At 40.0% G+C, this 21,875-nt stretch overlaps 1 protein-coding gene across 25 annotated transcripts in view; it reads left to right on the forward strand.

Moving 5' to 3' along the window:
• nfasca (neurofascin homolog (chicken) a) overlaps positions 1-21,875 on the forward strand; it is a 252,025-nt gene that overhangs the window by 170,264 nt on the left and 59,886 nt on the right. For all 25 annotated transcript variants that reach the window (XR_007035485.1, XR_007035484.1, XM_047348117.1 and 22 more), the window contains 5 exons: positions 10,748-10,945; positions 13,022-13,092; positions 18,654-18,876; positions 19,037-19,152; positions 19,251-19,461. Coding sequence is in view for 23 of the 25 variants with exons in the window: in XM_047348117.1 (XP_047204073.1) it covers positions 10,748-10,945; positions 13,022-13,092; positions 18,654-18,876; positions 19,037-19,152; positions 19,251-19,461 (819 nt within the window). In the remaining 2 variants the exon portion in view is untranslated. The remainder of the gene's footprint in view (positions 1-10,747; positions 10,946-13,021; positions 13,093-18,653; positions 18,877-19,036; positions 19,153-19,250; positions 19,462-21,875) is intronic.

The following is a 21,875-nucleotide window of genomic DNA, read 5'->3' on the forward strand; positions in this document are numbered from 1 at the left end:
GTGGGGCCTGTTGAACCGGGCAATGTCATGTGCCTCATTCTACTGCTCCTCATGAAGGCTTCTGAACCACTCTTTTCTGACCTGTCACCTAGAGCCTGTTTGCCATGGGAGACCCTACCAGGGGCATTTAAACCCCTGGTACAACATAGACAACATAGCCCCGGACAAGATAGCAAACATATCCACCAAAAAACAGCAGGAAACTGGAAAAAGGTTTAGGATGTTGAGTGAGATGCTTTTGAACTGCATGGCAAGAATAGAGATGTACAAGTTACGGCTAAACAATAAAATACCCCAAATCTTGAGTGCATTCTCAAGCTTCTTAGCTACAGTGAACTTCAAAGCTAATTTAAGATTGTTTGACAACACCAGAAAAATGCATGTTTCATGCTGTGAAACATTCATGGTTGCTTACAAACATATTCTTAAAGATTGGCATTAGATTAGTGTATATATGGTAACATATATTATTTTTTGCAATGATCTGAGCTAGGGGGAGCATGTACAGTAGATATTGAATACAAGGGGTCCCAGGATGGATCCTTGGGGGACCCTGCACACGATTTTTGTCTCCTCTGATATAAATTTACCTATCGAAAGAAAAACATCCCTGTCCTTAAGACTCAAACGAGCCAAGTGCAGTACCTGAACGATCAACTCAGTTCTCCAGTCGCTCCAGTAATAAACTGTAATCAATAGTCTTGAATGCTGCACTGAGGTCCAGTAATACCAGCACTGTGGTTCTTCCAGTCTGTATTTATGCAGGTGTCATTGAACACTTTGACAAGGGCAGTCTCAGTACTGTGGTGAGCAGGAATTCTGACTGGAAGACGTCAAATCGGCTGGTCATTGTTTTTTCAGTAACCTTATTGATGAATGGGAGATTTGAGATAGGCTTGTAATTAATTATGCAATATCAACTTGTCCAGATGTTGTCTGAGTGCCAAGAAAAAGCCCAACAGATTTACTTTCACAAGTGGAGCATTACAGCTATTGCTTTAAAGGTCTACTTGATATTAATAAAGGAAACTTTATTAGAAACTGCTTAGGGATTATTTCAATTGTTTCAGAGACGGAGACAGAAATGAAAAGGAAAGAAATAAGAAGCACGAAAGTAAGAGAGGGGGGCGAAAACGAAACAAAACTTTCTTAAAGAAAGTTGCAGGTAAAATATAGAGACAGCAGGAGAAAAAGTTTAGCTGATTGAGTTTTTGTCATTGATTTGATAATATTGAAATTTTGTCAAAATGTTTTTGGGTTCGACACAGCATTGGTGCTGGACTTAATATTGATGTACAGACTACCTTTCTAATCTTCAGAATCTTCTTAGTAAAAAAGTCTGCAAGGCCTTGTTAGAGTGGAGTTTAGATGTGTTTAACAACCCCCCCGGTGTTTAACAAACACCGGGGGGGTTGTTAACCTGTTGTCTTTAGCAAACAAGGCCCAAGTATTATTATTGTTTTTGTTGATTTCAGAAAAGAAAGATTTCCTTGCATTTTTCAGTTGCAAGTTATGTCTGTAAAGTCTCTTAATAGATTTCATAGTGAACAGAGTCCAGTCTAGTCTTGCTTTTCGACACTCCCTTTTTTCGCTTTTTACCAGTGGAGCATTTCTCTACAGAGATTTTTTCTTACCAGAAACAACCTTTACCTTAATGGTAGCAATGGAATCAATGATGTCAGAAATTTTAGAATGGAAGTTATCTACCACCCTATTCACTTCACTAAATGGAAGAATAAACGTAGTTAAAGGTTTCAGTTGCACTGTCCTTAAAAAAGCGTTTTTTTTATAATATCTCTTCGGTCAATGGAAATTACGCTTTCAAAGATAGAAAAGTGGTCAGATAGGGCAACATCGGTTACAAAGACCTGGAAAATGTTAGGGCCTTGCTGATGATCAAGTCCAAAAAATGTCCCCATTTTTGTGTTGGCTGTTCAACATGTTGAGGCAAACCAACATTTTTCAGTGTATCACATAGTTATTTTGTCCATTTGTCTTGAGGGTTGTCAACATGGATGTTGAAGTCTCCCACAATGATTAATCTGTCGTAATCAACAGATAGAAGATCACTGAAATCATTGAAAATGTTTATTTTGGATTTCAGAGGCCTGTAAACTTCCATGAACACATAAACAAAGCTTGAGAAGGGCCATTTACCTGGACAGCCAGATATTCAACGTTCATTGCCCAAGAACACCTATTTAAACTCTAGTGTATCATTAAGCAAGGTGGCCACCCTTACCCTTCTTCTATGCTTCCTGCTCTCACTTAGAAAATTGTAACTGGGCGGCGTTGAATCCATCAGTGTAGGTGTCTCACTATTTTCATCAAAACATGTTTATGTTAAAAGATAACATCAAGATTATGCTCCACAATGAAGTCCTTGATTAAAAATGACTTTCCTAGAAATTTCTAATGTTGTTCCACTTGTCCTGTTGGAGTCTGGGGGCATTCCATTTGTTGTAGTGATGAAGAAGTCTCTTTTTGCATCATTTTCTCTCCATGGTTCATCCTCATCTGTCAAGATCTGCCATTTTGATTTTGTGTTTGTTTTGATCGAGCAGTTTACCTAGGTTTATTTATTCCTGCGTTGTTCTTAGTTTTGTAAGTTTTTTCCTCCTGGCTTTAGACCCCCTTTTGGTTATGATTTACCCAGTTGCTTGATTCCCTTAATATTAGTTGTTCTTTCCCAGCCTTGCTCTATAGTATAGTTCCCTTTCCAGATTTGGTTACAATATATTGTTTGTGTGCAGGTTTTAGTTAGTTAGTTCCTCATGTCCCTGCTTTGTTCCAGATTTAGTTTTGTGTTTTATGTTAGGGTTTATATTTACATAGGTTTCCTTAGGTCTGTTTCCCATTAGTTTAGCTTCTCCCCATGCCCCTGGTTAGTTCCTCTTATAGTTTAATTCCATTTAGGTTCGCTTATGTTTAGACTTATTATTTATTCCTTCTAGCTCTCCTTGTCTCTAGATTTAGTACCTGTAGCTTTCGTTTAGGTTTCTAGTTTCGTGTCTCCATGTTCCCAGCCTTCTGCTCTATTAGTCACCATAGCAACCTCCATTACCTCAGTTTCCTTCACCTGGCCAGCACACCTGTAAGCATTCATCTGATTACCTACTCCTCTCGTACCTATTGTCTTATCATTCACATTTCCCTGTATTGAAGTTCACTAGTTACATTTGTTCCCTGTCGCCTCGTCCTACCAGATACCTCCTAATCACATGACATGCTCCTGCGTTGTTTCAAGAATCCCCGTCAGTCTAGTTCCTGTTCTGACCCTGTAAGTTCTTTATGTCTTGTTTACTGCTTCCTGAATGACTGGCCGAGAATCCTGCGCTATTCAAGCCTCCTAAATAAAATATGGATCAAAACCTTATCTTATGGCTCCCGAGTATCTCTCTGCAAGCTGGTCCAATTCAACCCCACTCTATGACATCATCTTAGCAGGCTGTAGTTGTTCTTCAGAGCAGCGTTTTATCATTTTGTTTGTACTCTCCTGTCTCATGTTTGTGGCAGATGCAACAGGTGTTTGATTCACAAAATCAAAAACGTTGGAAATAAAGAGTTGTACACCAGACTAATTAAGATAAAATCCATTTTTCTTAAAAATATGCCTTCTTTCCATGAACATTTTGAAGCTATCAATAAAGTGCACAGATTTTGGAGCACATGCGTTTTTTTCAAAAGTCTGTTTATTGCTTTTTTGTTTTAAACAAGACACAAAATGTGTATCCCACAAGCATACAGAACAATAAGTAAAAAAAAAAAGAAAAGCATTAACAACAGAGAACGTCAAGGTGGCAAAGTTATGTAAATTGCATTGAAACTGTGTAATATAAGTTTGTTATAGCAGGGCCGCATACTGGAACTTAGCCCAAGAATTCTGAGCAATGTCCACCAGTGGTCTCAGACAACTTGTTTACAAGTCATGGCAGCTGTATGTAAATTATTCAATTTCCAGCGCTTTTCATACTATTAAAGACATTTGAATTCTTTTTATAAATCATAGGCATAACAGGAAACCACATACATAACAGCGATAATAAAATTAGCCCAGTTACATTCAGTCACTCAGTCATCATTGAAAACAATTCCATGTTTCAAAAACAGAACTTTTCCCAAATCTTTTTAAAAACAGAGTATTTACCCCTAAAAGGTAGGTTCCTTCAAGGCAAGAGAGCTAGATAGCGTAGATAGCCAGGTTTTCAGCTGAGGTCCAGAAATAGATTTCCAGGATCTGGCCATAGTGTGTTTTGCGTTTACCAAACAATAGATTATGGTTTTTTTGTCAACCTTGCTGAAGTGATTCCCAGTGGGAAAAATCCCTAAGATACAAAGTCTAGGACTAGAATTTAGTGTAACACCTGTGATATGTGAAGCTTTATCCAAACCTACCTTCCAACATTTTTGGATCTCAGAGCAATCCCACAAGCAATGGATCAACATACCTTTGGCCCCACAATTAGCACATATATCTGGAATATTAGAATCAAATTTTTTTTAAATTGTTGGAGTAATATGTGTTCTCATTTGTACTGGATCAATTTAAATTGGGTGTTAATAGATTGTATCTGGGCTTTCAAAAAGGCCGACTGGCATTCAGATTAGAGAGATTAGATATTTTTGAAGCTTCTAATCTTAATAAACTTAAAGAAGTGCTTAGTGGGGGTATCAAATTTATGTTTCAAATCCTCAAAACATCATAGTGCCTTTATAAAATAAATCTGCAATTTTACATAGACCTTTATCATACCATGTTTTGAAACCCATCATTTCTACCTTGTTCAAATGTCATATTACCCCCAATGGGGGAAAATTGGAATACTGCTGGTATTTCATTTTTGGATTTATGTTCATCAAACCAAAACCGAAAAGTATTTTTTACCAGGGGATTTAGTGTATTTTTCAACAAATCTTTATATTTTCTTGAATATATGTATGAATTTAGGGATAAGGGGATGGTGTGAGTATTTTCTATGTTTACCCAAGATAAACCTGTCGCTGAAAACCAGCAGGAGGCGCTAGAGAGCTGAGCAGCCCAATAGTACCATTTAAGATTTGGCACCCCTAGTCCTCCTCTATCATATGGGAGATATAACAATGATAAGCGCAATATGGCCTTTCTGTTATTCCAGATGAAATTACTGAAGATTGTTTGAATCTTTTTGAAAGGGCCATCAGGTGGATTGAGAAGGATAGCCTAGAAGAGATATTGGAATTTTGGGAGCACATTCATTTTGAGAATATTTATACTGCCAGTCATAGAGATGGGTAACATAGACCATCTGTTAATTGTTTCCATTATTGAGTTAACCATTGGTGCATAGTTTGCCTGGACTAGCTCATCTATGTTTTGAGTAATCTTAATACCCAAGTAAGTAAAGCTGTCTTTTGCCACTTGAAATGTAGCGTGAATTGGTAGAGTGCTTCTTTTGGATTGTTTTAAAAATAGAATGGCGGATTTAGACTCATTCAGTTTATAACCGGATATATTGCCAAATTCATTAACAGTTTTAAGTAGCTGGGGGAACTTTTTAATTTGGACAGCATTCAAATTATATCATCGGCAAATAGTCAAATTTTAGACTCAATATCATTTATTCTAATGCCAACAATATTTTGTTTGTTCCTTATGGCAATAGCCAATGGCTCAATTACCAAAACAAAGAAGAGGGGCGAGAGTGGGCAACCTCTAGCTAGATTAAAGGGTTTGGATACAATGTTATTAGTTATAACAGATGCTGTAGGCCTATTGTAAATTATTCTAACCCAGTTTGTAAAATAATAATTGCCAAAGCCCAAATGAATAAAGCCCTTTAAAGGATGTAAACATGCTCCACCCTATCAATGCTTTTTCTGCTTCTAGGGATAGGAGAGCTGTATCCAGTTGTTCGTATTTTGCATAAATTATGTTCAATACTCGGTGAATACCATGGTGAGCTTGCCGCCTTTTTACAAATCCATTCCGGTCAGGATCCAAGAGAGAGGGCAGACATTTTTCAAGCCTGATTGCTAGTACTTTTGCTATTATCTTGGCATCAGGATTTATAAGTGAAATTGCTCTGTAGGATTCGCACTTTTTTGATGACTTCCCAGGTTTAGGTATTACCGTCATGATTTTCATTTTGCATTGAGGGAGTTCCATTAGTGTGTACAGCACATGCTTTTTAAGCCATTTGTTGAGCATTAGTAGTCTACTGAATCTCTCATCTCCATCCCGAATTGTCGGTAGAGGTCCACTGAAAAACACCTCGACAATGAGACCTTGAACTTTGTTCAGCAGCTGAATAAAATCCTCTTTTAAGATTTCAGATTTTTGAATCAAGTTCTTTTGTGTATGATGAGGTTTTTCACTGTCGGATGCTCTTCCGTGATCATCAATATTTTCTCTGAGATATCACACATCATGCTATTGACAAAACTAAGCACTTAGGTACTTTAGTGTTTTTCTTGCTGCAACAGTGTTTAATCTCATTCAAGACTCCATCACCCAGTATTAGGGTTTGTATTCTGGTGGCTTGCTCTGTGTGAAGCTGTTTTGGAGAAAACCCTTTATAGGGTAGTCTGCTCTCATACCTTTCGCTGGTGAAAGATGAGCTTTCTTCCGGGGAGTCAGTCTTCCAGATGTGGAGCAAACCTGTTTTCTAGTGGAATTCCTGTGTTTTCAGTTGGTTTTCTCCTATCGTTTGTTGTAAGAACACTTCTCTGTTGTTTTCTCCTTTTTGCTGGGGCGGAAGAGACCTTTCTCCGTATTGGTGACCAAGCTATTTAATTTAGGTACAGGGTTCTTCCTGTTAGCTCTCTTCCCAGATCTGTAAGGATGGGATTTATCCTTTGGCTTTGTACCGAGAGTGTCAGGGAGGACTGTTGGTCGGTTTACTCTCATTTACTGCAGCATTCAGTTTCTTGGTGGGTCTAGTTAGCTGTCTGTCTGTCTTATCACTGTTTTGAATTATCACTAGATTCATACTATTTCCATACCCATGTAAAGATTATGATTATTGATGAATTAATATTCATCAAGAATTATAATTTAAAATCATAATTTGAAAAAAAATTAATTTCTTAACCAAAAATCATCACTTACGAATAGAAATCAGAGATATCCTCTGGTGTTGTGATTATGGGCTCAAAGCTCTTTAATAATTACAAATTATTAACCAAACCACAAACTGTCACTGTTTATATAACCGCTTCACCGAAGGTGGGGGAACTTGGACCTTGTTTTGACAGATAAATCACTCTTGCACAAAATAAACACAAACACTTCTCTAAATTATATATATGAAGATTTATTGAAGCCAAATAATCCTGATACATTATTCTGGTCCAAAACCATCACCTAACCAACAAGCACTATTCTACACAAAGGGAATAAAACTGACTACCTAACAATAATAATAAAAGAAAAACATACAGGGGTTGGACAATGAAACTGAAACACATCTCATTTTAGTGTGGGAGGTTTCATGGCTAAATTGGACCAGCCTGGTAGCCAGTCTTCATTGATTGCACATTGCACCAGTAAGAGCAGAGTGTGAAGGTTCAATTAGCAGGGTAAGAGCACAGTTTTGCTCAAAATATAGAAATGCACACAACATTATGGGTGACATACCAGAGTTCAAAAGAGGACAAATTGAGGGTGCACGTCTTACTGGCGCATCTGTGACCAAGACAGCAAGTCTTTGTGATGTATCAAGAGCCACGGTATCCAGGGTAATGTCAGCATACCATCAAGAAGGACGAACAACATCCAACAGGATTAACTGTGGACACAAGAGGAAGCTGTCTGAAAGGGATGTTCGGGTGCTAACCCGGATTGTATCCAAAAAACATAAAACCACGCCTGCCCAAATCACGGCAGAATTAAATGTGCACCTCAACTCTCCTGTTTCCACCAGAACTGTCCGTCGGGAGCTCCACAGGATCAATATACACGGCCGGGCTGCTATAGCCAAACCTTTGGTCACTCATGCAAATGCCAAACATCGGTTTCAATGGTGCAAGGATCGCAAATCTTGGGCTGTTGACAATGTGAAACATGAATTGTTCTCTGATGAGTCCACCTTTACTGTTTTCCCCACATCCAGGAGAGTTACGGTGTGGTGAGCCCCCAAAGAAGCGTACCACACAGACTGTTGCATGCCCAGAGTGAAGCATGGGGGTGGATCAGTGATGGTTTGGGCTGCTATATCATGGCATTCTCTTGGCCCAATACTTGTGCTAGATGGGCGCGTCACTGCCAAGGACTACCGAACTATTCTTGAGGACCATGTGCATCCAATGGTTCAAACATTGTATCCTGAAGGTGGTGCACCAATACACACAGCAAGACTGGTGAAAAATTGGTATGATGAACATGAAAGTGAAGTTGAACATCTCCCATGGCCTGCACAGTCCCCAGATCTAAATATTATTGAGCCACTTTGGAGTGTTTTGGAAGAGCGAGTCAGGAAACGTTTTCCTCCACCAGTATCACGTAGTGACCTGGCCACTATCCTGCAAGAAGAATGGCTTAAAATCCCTCTGACCACTGTGCAGGACTTGTATATGTCATTCCCAAGACGAATTGACGCTGTATTGGCCGCAAAAGGAGGCCCTACACCATACTAATAAACTATTGTGGTCTAAAACCAGGTGTTTCAGTTTCATTGTCCAACCCCTGTATATGCGCAATTAGTGTCTATGAAGATCAAACCAGTAGTTTTATGGACAAAATGTATAATTTGGGTTAAATGGAAAGAAGTCCTCCTGGTGCTGATGTCTCGATTGCAGCTGGTTGTGGCTAAAGGGGCGTGGCCCCACCGTTTTATCAGCTGATTGCCCCAAATCTTGACAAAGGGTCATAAAACTCTGAGGGGGGAACTCAGTGGAAAATCTCCGGCAGTAAAACTGGAACAAAGAGTGGTCAGGCGAGGCCCAGACCGCAGTTGCTTTGAATGAAAACTTGTAAAAGTCCAACTTCTAACTCCTGGCTGATTTTGAGATCAGCCGGACAAACATTGACCACGCACAATTCAGCGGCGCTTGCGCACCAAATCAAAACACAGCTCAGCATAACATAATTCAATCAGTACTGCATGCAACAAGTTAATACCTGAGATTAACTACTGGTGATCCTACATCACCTTAACTATGCCTCATCCTGCCCAGACCTCTAAATGCACCTATAGGGTTTAATATGAAAAGAACGAAATTACTTTGATGTTGATTTCTGCTCTCCACCGGTCGAGGATGGATCAGGTCTGAAGAAAAATGGAGGGGGATCACGCGTCCGTGATCAAATAAAAAAAAAAAAACGGTAATTTCTCATCCGTCCAGGAGGGGAAAAGATGAATCATTAGTCGACTGCATGACACAAGGAGGAAAACTCATCTCCTTGGACATAGAACCTCTGTGGGTTTCCACCTGCGCTGGTTGTCGGCGTGGTCTTCAATCGGTAAATAAATCTCCTGATCTTCTCGTGTCAGACAGATTTCCAGCTTTCAAGCTCTTCCGGGAATGGCCTTGTGAAGCAAAAATTTGCCTGCGAGCTCTTGTCTCTCCAGATATGCGCCTCCGATGCGCTGTCCTGTGAAACAGGCGGGAAATGGCAACAAAACTCTGCATCTCAGCCAGTTTATACTCCCAGTGACGTCAGAGCTGCGACGTCTGTTGAGCTGCGTGTGTCAAAATGTGCGACCAAAATGGATGGCCCCAACACCCAGCTTACCTCCGAATTCACTTTAAGCTGAAGAATTTTTATTTTCATCACTGTTATTTTCTAGAGATGTTTTTTCCCATTCATCTGTGGAACAGGGAGGCATCTTGTATTGATTAGTTTGTGCTGCCGTGAAAAGTGCAGCTTCTCCTAGTGCCGTCTGGTCCTTCTCCCAAAACCGTTTTAAATAAACATTCTTGGGGAAATCTTTAAAAAAATCCTTCACTCACTGATTAGGCTGGTGCAACTTTTCTGTAGCCTTTGGCTGAGAGGTGAGTTACAGGTTAAGAGTTAAGATTAAAAAAATGCAAGCAAACAGAAAGCAAGGGGACAAAACGTTCAAGCAAGCAAAGAGGCGGAAGCAGAAAGGCGAAAGTAGGACGGTTGGCAATGAGTACAAAACAGAAGTTTGGCAGTAGGAGCCAATCCCCTTTCAACCTGATAAGGAATCAGTAGGTGAATAGATTCAATTCAATTTGGTTTTATTTCTATAGCGCCAGTTCACAACACGTCGTCTCAAGGCACTTCACAAAGGGCTTGGACTGGTGTGGGGTTGTTGTGGAGGTTAGATTAAACTACTGAGTGTTAGAGTTTGGCCATTTTAGAATGGGCTATATGTAGGGGTACTAAGTAAAATAACAAACTGATAGTTTGTCCATCTAGAGCCCACTGGTGGCCATTGTTATACTAAAAGCACAAGGATTGGGGGTACCTCTCTCTGTCAGACTGATTATAACCATTGGAATAGAGAAGGGGTCGCACAGGTAGCAGAAATGGAGGGTGCGTTTGTACCTCAACTGGGCCGGATGAAACCCATATTTTAGAAAACGATTAGAGTCTGGTGGACCAGGCCAAGAAATTAGTTCTGCTGCACAAATAATCATACAAATCACACTAATAATAATACTGGAGACAAAAACACATGAAGCTGAAGCTGCCGTGGCTTACTGCCTGTGAGGGAGTGTACCCCAGTGAATGGGTAATCCTCAAAGCCTGTGTTATCATTACATGATTTTGTTCTTCTGAACCTGGCTGTGATTTCTGCAGAGTTCTTGGTCCAGTTTGAGGAGGATCGCTGGGAGCCAGGCAGATGGCAAGACCTGTCCTCTTTCCCCGGAGACCTCAACTCTGTCATCCTGCAGCTCGCCCCCTATGTCAATTACCAGTTTAGGGTTATTGCCATTAACTCAGTGGGCCGGAGTCAACCTAGTTGGCCCTCACCTCGATACAAAACCAGCGGGGCACGTAAGTAACATCACACTAACCTGATATCACACACTGTGCCTCCGGTTATACCCAATAATTAACCAATATTTGGTGAAATGTTTCATTTACTGTACATGGAAAACATATTATTTAATACCAATCTCAAATAACAGTACCCTCTTGCATCTCAGGTAAATATCTGTAAAATGTTGACAGTGCATGAGCTTTTAGTTAGTAATTAGTGACCTGTCCTGTTTGTCCTGTCTGGTCCTAAACAATAACATGACACACAGTGGTTCATTTGTCCTAACCGGTCTTCTAAATGTAAAAGGCAAGAGGACACGATTTTCCGTTAAACCAGATAGTCTTCTGAGGACCATACTCAAGTTGTAAACACTTGTGAAGTCGCAATTAAAAGTTGCAAAACCACAGTTATCAGTTTTTGCATTTTCATTTTGTAAGCATTTATAAGTTTTATTTTTTTTTTTTTTTTTATCATTTACCCTATTTCAAATCACAAAAGAATGTCAAAAACAATACTTCCTAGTAAAATTAAGCATGTACAGTAGATTATATGTAATACAACAGATAATTTTCAATTTTACAATTCATTTCAAATTTAAAAATACTTTATTGATCCCAAAGGAAAATTAATTGTTGTTGTAGCTCATAATATACAAATTTCTTCAAAGAGCCGTTGTAGATGCTGATGACTGTGGACAGGAACGATCTCCTGTAATGGTCCGTCTTACAGCAGATCTGAAGAAGCCTCTGACTGAAGACACTCTGTTGTTGTAGGACTGTCTAATGAAGAGGATGCTCAGGGTTCTCCACAATGTTCTTCATTTTATACTCCTTCACCACCTCCACTTCTTCTCCTGTTATATAAATAGTGTTTGACCTATTCCTGTTTTCTCTTAAAATCTACAATCATCTCCTTTTGTTTTATTTCGTTTGGGGCTTTACAAAAAAAAAAAACATGTTTATTTCAATATCAACATATATGATATTTTGCAAGCTAATTGTATGCAGTTTTGTAAGTTATGTGCATTATTCTTAATGCATTGCAATGACCTGTCTAGGGGTGGCCTGACCAAAACATGAAAAATTATCCATCCTCGTCAAACCAAAGCAGCCACAACACAGTTAGTGTAGTTTTAAAGTGATTTTATTAACAATGACTCAAATACTTAATTGTTTTTACACTAAAAAAGGAGCAGAATGACTTCAGGGTGAACATTATGCAAAACCCATAAACAAAAGGAAATTATCTGATATCTTAACCTGTTAAGCCCTAAGGGTTTTAGAAGCAATTTCCTCCTGAAATGATATATTTTTATCATGTATTTCTCTACAGTTACATGGTCTACATGAACATTTGGTACCTGTGTAAAGGTACCTGTGTAGGCCAAAACAATCCTTCACAAACAAACTTCACAAGCTATATTGCTTATTCAGTCACAACAAAAAATTCTTAGATATGTCTATTGTTTAATGGTCTTATAAACAGTGACTTGTGCATCCGAACTTGAATGAACTTTGTCAGTCCCCACTTTCTACAAGTTCCTTCAGTTCAGTGTGGTAATGCATGTATCCCCTCTTCAGATAGAAGGTCTTCATTATTGCCAGATGTGTGGCCCTGCTTCCCTTCAAAAGACCGTGGGAACCTTGTTAGGGTGCATGAGGTCATGGACTCTGAACTACCTGGAGGCCCTAGAAAAACATGTTTTGGCGTCTGCCAGAAGAACTGAAATTGGTTAATCATTATGTCTTTCAGGAGAAAAATTACACACAAAAAAAGGGTTCACTAGACATAAAATCAACCTTCTTCTATGACCAACACACGCAGCAAACCTAGTTACATGTATTTTGTAACATATCTTAACTAGAGGTCCCAATTTTCATGTAGAGTACTGTAGATATTGCTGGTAAGCACAAGTATTATACTGTATGTTACGAGAGTTTGGCTGACACCTACTTAAATGACTGATCCTGAAATAAAGGTGATCTTGTAAGAGACTGAAAACAGAATCATTTGTAAAAAAAAATAAACAGAATTATTTTCTAATTCAAAATGTTACTTCTTGTAAATCTATTTATCTTTTTGAAATCCAGCCCCAGATGCCATTCCCAAAGATTTACGTGGATGGGGCTCCAAAAAGGACAATATGGAGATCACCTGGGAGGTAAGGTACATGCTTATACAATTCACCAAGTGTTAAACCATTATAAGCAAGCAACAACGCATAATCATAGAAGTGATCGGTAATATACATACATGAAGAGCAATATCATCCATTTTTATATTTTCCGGTATAGTTTCTTAGACTGTATTTTGTAATAAAAAAAAAAAATCTAATATGGTTTGTTCTGTAATTCTCAGTTTATTCTGTACTAATCAGTTGTGTCTTCTTTTATCAAATGATGCTAAGTTTGCAGAAGCTGAATCTGACTGCTACTAATATGCTAAGAACTGTAAGCATCTGTTCTAGGGATCTGACTACTTGTGGAGTTAGCCCCTTGTTACGTTCTTCATCATTCGGGGATAGGGTCATTGTGCTGTGGAGAGGAGGAAGGGGTTGTTCAGTTTGAAAGACTGCATTTTTTTTTTCTTATCCTTTTTTTGGAGTGGCGGGATGGGCCACATTCAGTTAATCTCTTCCCATTATTTCAAAATACCTAATATATGTCTGCTGATAATCAAACTGAACAATTGTACAACAATTGTAATTTGACGTGGAACGACGGAGAGCGGGTCCATCGACGGTGACATTTGGAGTAGTCACGGAGAATTTGGAACCGTTCTTGTTAATTAACATAACAACAAAGTTGCTCCGTCAGTCGGAACGGAACAGAGCTGGAACGGAGGATGTGGAATACTTTTGCCTCCCTCTACGAGGGAGGCAAAAGTATTCCATGTAGCAGCATGGCAGGCAGGAAGGAGCCGGTGATGTTTTTTTTTTAAAGTCAATTTTCATGATATTTAAATTGAAAACTCTCAATTTCAAACTCTGTCAATTATGGTTAGTATAAGTGCTAAAATAAAAATTAACATAACGCATATATCTATATATATATCTATATATAGATATATATGTATTTAAAAACAAAAACTTGCCAAACTGAAGGTTTGGTGGCTTTTATTTTGCTGTGGTGGTGCGCCACGATCAACTACATGTAGCGGAAACCCTGCAACCTTTTTGGCATGAAATAATAAAGGGCTGACATGTTTTAATGACTTTTACAATGATGGTATTTTCTACGGCTTCATCCATTTCTCTAAAAATGAAGCGGCATCCCACCAAGCCTGCCTAACCATCCGGCCAGTGCCAGCTGCCCCAGCCCTCCATGAGAGAGAAACATGCACCAGCTGGGTAAACGGGCCAGGCCAACCAACCGCCCCAGGCCGAGCACAACCCACCAGCCACTCCAGTGCAGGTACAAGACGTGCTCCATCGCTCCACCCACCCAATCTCAGCCCTGCGCCAGGCGGGTGGTCAGAGCCACAGAAGAAAGCATTGGAAGAAGACCACCACAGCACACCAAGGACCGGGGACCCCGCCAACCACACATCTCAACCCCAGAGGTGCCTCAGTATGTCGGCTGCACACATTCCCTCACGGCACAAGCTGCCAGCCCTTCCACATTAGCGAAGTCACAACCCAATCCCCCCCAACTGATGGACTGGGCACTGAACCCAGGGACAGAGATCCAAAAAAATCCAAACAATCCAGAGAGAGCCGAAATGCCAAAAATAAAAATAAGGGAAAGCGGGCCTTGCAACATGGGACCTCCCCTCCAGGTTAGGAGGCCCCTAAGCTCACCAATGCAACGAAGGTCCCTGGGCCAGGGCACCGGCCCAAAACCCCGGCGACATGCCTGCCAGGACCCAAGACTCCCAGGCCCAGCCAGGACCCCAGCCCGGGACAACACGCCTTTGGAACCCTGAGCCCACCCCAGACCTATCCAAGAGCAGCACTGCCACCAGGCCAGTAACCTATGTCCGCCTGCACAGGCCTCCCAAAAATGTTGCATGCAGCAACCAGATGCCACCCAGCGAGCCACCAAAGCCTCTCCCCAGGACGAAGCCAAAGGTCCCCCTCCCCCACAAGGTGATGGAGGCGATTAAAGGAGCCCAGAGGGACTGATCAGAAGTGGAGGCATAGGTTGTCTCCAGACTTATGTAATCCAACAAAAGGTTTCTATATGGTTAATACTAATAACATTTTAATTTTTCCAATTCATGAGGATAGTTTTCTTAGCGATACATAAGGCAGTGAAAACCATGTGAAATTAATTTATCTCCATGGTGACATCATCTAAGTTGCCCAACAGGCAAACTGAAGGGGAAGGTGAAATATTACATCTCAGACACATTGATAAGTCTTTGCATATCTGGCACCAGAACCTCTGAACAGGTGTACATAACCATAGTGCATGGATGTAATTTTCAGGTATATTGCTGAACATCTGTTAACCTGTATAGCGTACTCTGTGCGGCTGTGGATAAATGACCTACGGTTTGAAATAAATGACATAAAGTTTAGTACATTGGGTTTGAGGGATTAGAATGTTGCAGCAACACTGAGATTAGGGTTGAACACCTGCTATTACACACCCTATCAGAGAGCCACCAAAATGGTGACACATAGTCTACTGATAAACACTGAGGGAGTGCACTTCCCTTGTATGGGAGTACTAGATATAAAACTACATGTGACCTTCTTTTGAGGCTGCTTCGTCACTTTGATCTACTCGACAATCTAGTAAAGGAGCCACAAGGCTGATCTCTGTAACCATTCCTCTGCCTTATTTAGATTAAAAATGTTAAAAGCTTAGTTTTGTTTGAGCAATTTCTTTAAGCGAAAGTGTTGCTGCAGCATTCTAATCAACCTGGTAATATTATATAATTAATCTGTTAAATTGGATGAACTGAATTCCTTCAAATATATGATCCTGTCATTTATTTATTTACTATAGACAAGTGTCCTTAGGTGTTTGAATTGTGTACAGTTTTTTGTTTTGCCCAAAAAAATGTTATTGGTAGTTGACCGTATGCCTTACCCCTCAATCGTCAGTGTGCACAGTATTTCGGTTGCACTAATATTCATTGACGTTTATCTGTGACACAGATGTGATGTGATATTTGCTGTAAAAAGACACTGGTTTATGTTATAATGTGTCTTTACTCCTAATAAAAGTATGTTTAAAAAAATTGTAAAACAAATGAGTACTGTCTCGCATCATTTGGAAAGATTACAGGAAACAGCATTGTCAGGCATTACTATTCTTTGTAGTAGGGAGCCAATGCCATGCCCATCATTTGACCTCTGCCAGGGGTTTGACTTTAAAATGTTGCCAAATATTTTGTGTTTGAGCCGTGAAAATCAACATAACATACAGTACAGACCAAAGGTTTGGACACACCTTCTCATTCAAAGAGCTTTCTTTATTTTCATGACTATGAATATTGTCGCTTCACACTGAAGACATCAAAACTATGAATTAACACATGTGGAATTATATACTGAACAAAAAAGTGTGAAACAACTGAAAATATGTATTTTATTCTAGGTTCTTCAAAGTAGCCACCTTTTGCTTTGATTACTGCTCCACACACTCTTGGCATTCCGTTGATGAGTTCAAGAGGTAGTCACCTGAAATGGTTTTCCAACAGTCTTGAAGGAGTTCCCAGAGATGCTAAGCACTTTTTGGCCCTTTTGCCTTCACTCTGCGGTCCAGCTCACCCTAATCCATCTCGATTGGGTTCAGGTCCGGTGACTGTGGAGGCCAGGTCGTCTGGCACAGCACCCCATCACTCTCCTTGGTCAAATAGCCCTTACATAGCCTGGAGGTGTGTTTGGGGTCATTGTCCTGTTGAAAAATAAATGATGGTCCAACTAAACGCAAACTGGATGGAATAGCATGCGGATGCAAGATGCTGTGTAAGCCATGCTGGTTCAGTATGCCTTCAATTTTGAATAAATCCCCAACAGTGTCACCAGCAAAGCACCCCCACACCATCATGCCTCCTCCTCCATGCTTCACGGTGGGAACCAGGCATGTGCATCCGTTCACCTCTTCTGCGCAGCACAAAGACACGGTGGTTGGAACCAAAGATCTCAAACTTGGACTCATCAGACCAAAGCACAGATTTCCACTGGTGTAATGTCCATTCCTTGTGTTCTTCAGCCCAAACAAGTCTCTTCTGCTTGTTGCCTGTCCTCAGCAGTGGTTTCCTTGCAGCTATTTTACCATGAAACCCTGATTCACACAGTCTCCTCTTAACAGTTGTTCTAGAGATGTGTGTGCTGCTAGAACTCTGTGTGGCATTGGCCTGTTCTCTAATCTGAGCGGCTGTTAACCTGCGATTTCTGAGGCTGGTGGCTCGGATTAACTTATCGTCCGCAGCAGAGGTGACTCTTGGTCTTCCTTTCCTGGGGCGGTCCTCATGTGAGCCAGTTTTTTGTAGCGCTTGATGGTTTTTGCGACTGCACTGGGGGACACTTTCAAAGTTTTCCCAATTGTTCGGAATGACTGACCTTCATTTCTTAAAGTAATCATGGCCACTCATTTTTCTTTGCTTAGCTTCTTTTTTCTTGCCATAATACAAATTCTAACAGTCTATTCAGTAGGACTATCAGCTGTGTACTGTATCCACCTCTTGCACAACACATCTGATGGTCCCAACCCCACTTATAAGGCTTGAAATCCCACTTATTAAACCTGACAGGGCACACCTGTGAAGTGAAAACCATTTCAGGTGACTACCTCTTGAAGCTCATCAACAGAATGCCAAGAGTGTGTGGAGCAGTAATCAAAGCAGATGGTGGCTACTTTGAAGAACCTAGAATATAAGACATATCTTCAGTTGTTTCACACTTTTTTGTTCAGTATATAATTCCACATGTGTTAATTCATAGTTTTGATGCCTTCAGTGTGAAGCTACAATATTCATAGTCATGAAAATAAAGAAAACTCTTTGAATGAGGTGTGCCCAAACCTTTGGTCTGTACTGTATTCAGACTACTAAATTGCTCCTGAGATACTGTGACTCCCTGCTGTTGACCTGACAATCAAGTTGTATAAATGTCATTTCTGTAACATTTAAATGTCAGCATCAGAACCACTAGTTATCAAAAGAAAAGAATAGTGAATTCTAAACCACTGTCCAAGTCAAGCCTCATGAAGCACCAAAAATCAACAGCATTAAAATCCTTTTCTGTAATTGCAGACGATTTGAACAGTAGCTATTGACACTGTAAGTCTGATTTTGACTAATTTCAAACCTTTCACCTTTTTACTGCAGGTCTGTGAAAAACTCTCTGCTACAGATTTCTTCTGTCTTTTTGTCCCACTAACATGTTTCAAATCATCAAACAAATGTAATATCAGACAACGATTAAAATAATGATTTCATTTATTACCAGAAAGAGCTATCCAAACCAACCAGGCTTCATGTGAATCTTTGCCAGGAGTGTCAGTTGTATACCAACAACTACCATCAAGCATTGTGATAACTGCCACTGAATGTTTTACATTGCTTTTGGGGAATTTTGGCAAATTTGTTTTAGTTCAGCTACATGCTTTGCTTTCTGCTTGATAATCCAACCTAAATGAACACATAAGGGCATGTGTAGGGTAGTTTCAGGATCTCTGTGTCCTTAGGAAACTGACATTCGGTCAGCTGGTGATAATCTATTACCCATTCTGGCTTCTCAAACTCGTGTTTGTTTTGTTTCACTAGCCACTGCACGATCTGGAAAGAAATGGACCAAATCTGCAGTACACAGTGTGGTGGAGACGAAAAGATTCTGGGGATGATTGGACCAATGTGACCACGTTCCAGTCCAAATATATTTTTCATCCCACTGAAACATATGTGCCTTATGAGATAAAAATCCAGGCCAGGAATGATTTTGGATCAGGGCCTGAGTCTAATATTGTCATTGGATTTTCCGGAGAGGACAGTGAGTTTACATAAGAAATTCAACAAACTTTACAAAGCAAAATAAAATAAAAAACACATTTTCTGAGTAGTTCTATTTTGTGAAAACATCTTACAACGAAATATTTCATATTTACAGCAAAATGTTTTGAATAAACATATGCTGTTTGTTCTTTTTTCAGAGCCAAGAGAAGCACCCAGCGAATTGCGGGTGTCGAAGCTAGGCAGCACCACAGCAAACATCCACTGGAAGCCTGTGGATCTGAGTTCTGTCCAAGGGGAGTTCAAGGAGTACAGAGTGAGAATGTGGATTTTTTTGCATTGAGGACTGACTCATTATAGCCCACTCTTATCACTTTTCATCATGCACTCTCTCTTTCTCCTTATAATTCGTAGTTGTACTACTATCGTGAGTCCAGTCTGGTACCAGGGCTGGTGTTGAGTAAGGAGAAGAAGACCACTGGTTTCTACACGACTGTTCCAGAACCATCTGGCATTGTCAAAGATTTGATGCCCTACTCTAGATATCAGATGTTCATGGTTGTGGCGAACAATCGCTTTGAGAGTCCTCCCAGCAACACTGTGGAATTTACCACCGAGGAGGATGGTGAGGACACACCTAAAAACAAACCACATGCAAGAGTACCAAGAGAGAGTGTAATGTTTTGTGATATACAGTAGCCCCTTTTCCACCGAAAGCCCCAGGATTTGTTTTACCCTGAAAATAGGAATCCCAGGGAATATCGTACGTTCTTTTTCCATTGCCACAGACCATTTATTTAAATCAGCTTAATGACACGTGGTAAAGTTGTGAAGAAAACTGCAGTACATCTTCATTCCAGCAGATAGCTTTACTCTTTTACTCCGTTTACAAGACTATTAGCTAATAAATCTTTTTTTTGTTTCAATAATAAATAATCAATGATCAGCTTTACAGTTATACAGCTGATTAATTCCTTCCATTATTCCTTAGGTTGTACTGGATCCATAAGCAGGAAAGGTTTAAATAATTTTTTTATATTACAGTTTTTACCAACCTGCATCTTGCCATAGTTGTTCTATAATTGCATGAATCATTTACAGTAACTACTAAAAACTGATTAACACACTTACTTTATTTTATTATAATCAGGTAAACTCAAATCAGATAAATTCCAAAAATGTTTTTAGTATGAATTTTATTTATTAGAATAAAATAAAAAACTTATAATCAGTCCAGAAGTACAATGAATTGATACCTTGACTGTCTAATCAAAAGCAAATATTTATATAAAGTAGAAAATGCATAGAAAGTAGAGCAGAGGATGGCAGGATCACAAAGCTTCTGCATCCAAACCAGGAACTGTTGTCTCTCCTCCTGCAGAGCCGTCTGCATAAAACTATGAAAAATTAAAAATTTTAAAGAGTTCATACTCTGCCACGTAAACTCAGAAAAAACTTTTAAATGTAGGCTCATTCTTGATGAACTGACTACATATATGAAGTTTTGAGAACTGCTTTGTCACTTTTAACTTTTAAAACTCCTTTTTGAGACAAAGTAATGGTACAATAACAATTAATTTGTATAGTAACCTCTGCCACTACTGAAGCTGCTGGTGCCAAGCCTCGATGTACACAACCCTGCTGCCTTAACAAATCCTGGGGAAAGGTAAAAGACCTACTCAAGAGTAGGTTTACCAGTGAAAGTGAAATCAATAGAATTTAAATCGAAATTCAAATTTCAATTCAATTCAGTTTTATTTATATAGCGCCAATTCACAACACATGTCGTCTCAAGGCACTTCACAAAGGATTTGGATTGGTACAGGGTTGTGGGGGAGGTTAGAATAAACTAGTGTTAAGAGTTTCCATTTTAGAATGTGTAGGGGTACTAAGTAAAATAATAAACTGATAAGGTTTGTCCATCTAGAGCCCACTGGTGACCATTTTTACACTAAAAACCACAAGGATTGGGATTACCTCTCTCTGTCAGACTGATTATAACCATTGGAAAAGAGAAGGGGTCGCACAGGTAGCAGAAATTGAGGGTGTGTTTGCACCTCAACCATAAGTAAGCTGGTTTAGGCACATCGTGGTGATGGCATCATGCTGTGGGGATATTTTTCAGCAGCAAAGACTGGGAAACTGGTCTGAGTCGAGGAAAAGATAGATGGTGCTAAATACAAGGATGTTCTTGAGCATAACCTGTGTCAGTCTTTAGTACCTGCTTGCTTGCAGTTCCAAGCAAGCCAACCCATGCTAAAAATGCGACGTCAGAAGACTATGGGCCACTGATTGAGTAGGAGGTGCCATCAATAGTCACAGCATATTGTAATAACTTATATATTCAGCTGTTAAATTGCTGTACGCTGGGCTTACTGTGTATATGACCACTATAGCATATGGTAAAAATGGTGCTTTATCAAGTTCACAGAGACCCCAAAGCGCTTTACACTACAAACAGTCATTCACCCATTCATACACACATTCACACAGTGACTGTGGTGAGCTACAATGTAGCCACAGCTACCCTGGGGCAGACTGACAGAAGTAAGGCTGCCATTCACATGCGCCACCGAGCCTTTTGACCACCATCAGCAGGCAAGTTTCTTGCGCAAGGACTCAACGATTGAATGTCCTTGGGTAAGACACTATATGTGTATATGACCATATAGTGGTCATATACACATATACAGAGGTTGGACAATGAAACTGAAACACCTGGTTTTAGACCACAATAATTTATTAGTATGGTGTAGGGCCTCCTTTTGCGGCCAATACAGCATCAATTTGTCTTGGGAATGACATATACAAGTCCTGCACAGTGGTCAGAGGGATTTTAAGCCATTGTTCTTGCAGGATAGTGGCCAGGTCACTACGTGATACTGGTGGAGGAAAACGTTTCCTGACTCGCTCTTCCAAAACACCCCAAAGTGGCTCAATAATATTTAGATCTGGGGACTGTGCAGGCCATGGGAGATGTTCAACTTCACTTTCATGTTCACCAAACCAATCTTTCACCAGTCTTGCTGTGTGTATTGG

This window comes from Girardinichthys multiradiatus, chromosome 20 (genome assembly GCF_021462225.1).
Source record: "Girardinichthys multiradiatus isolate DD_20200921_A chromosome 20, DD_fGirMul_XY1, whole genome shotgun sequence".
Classification (NCBI taxonomy): domain Eukaryota; kingdom Metazoa; phylum Chordata; class Actinopteri; order Cyprinodontiformes; family Goodeidae; genus Girardinichthys; species Girardinichthys multiradiatus.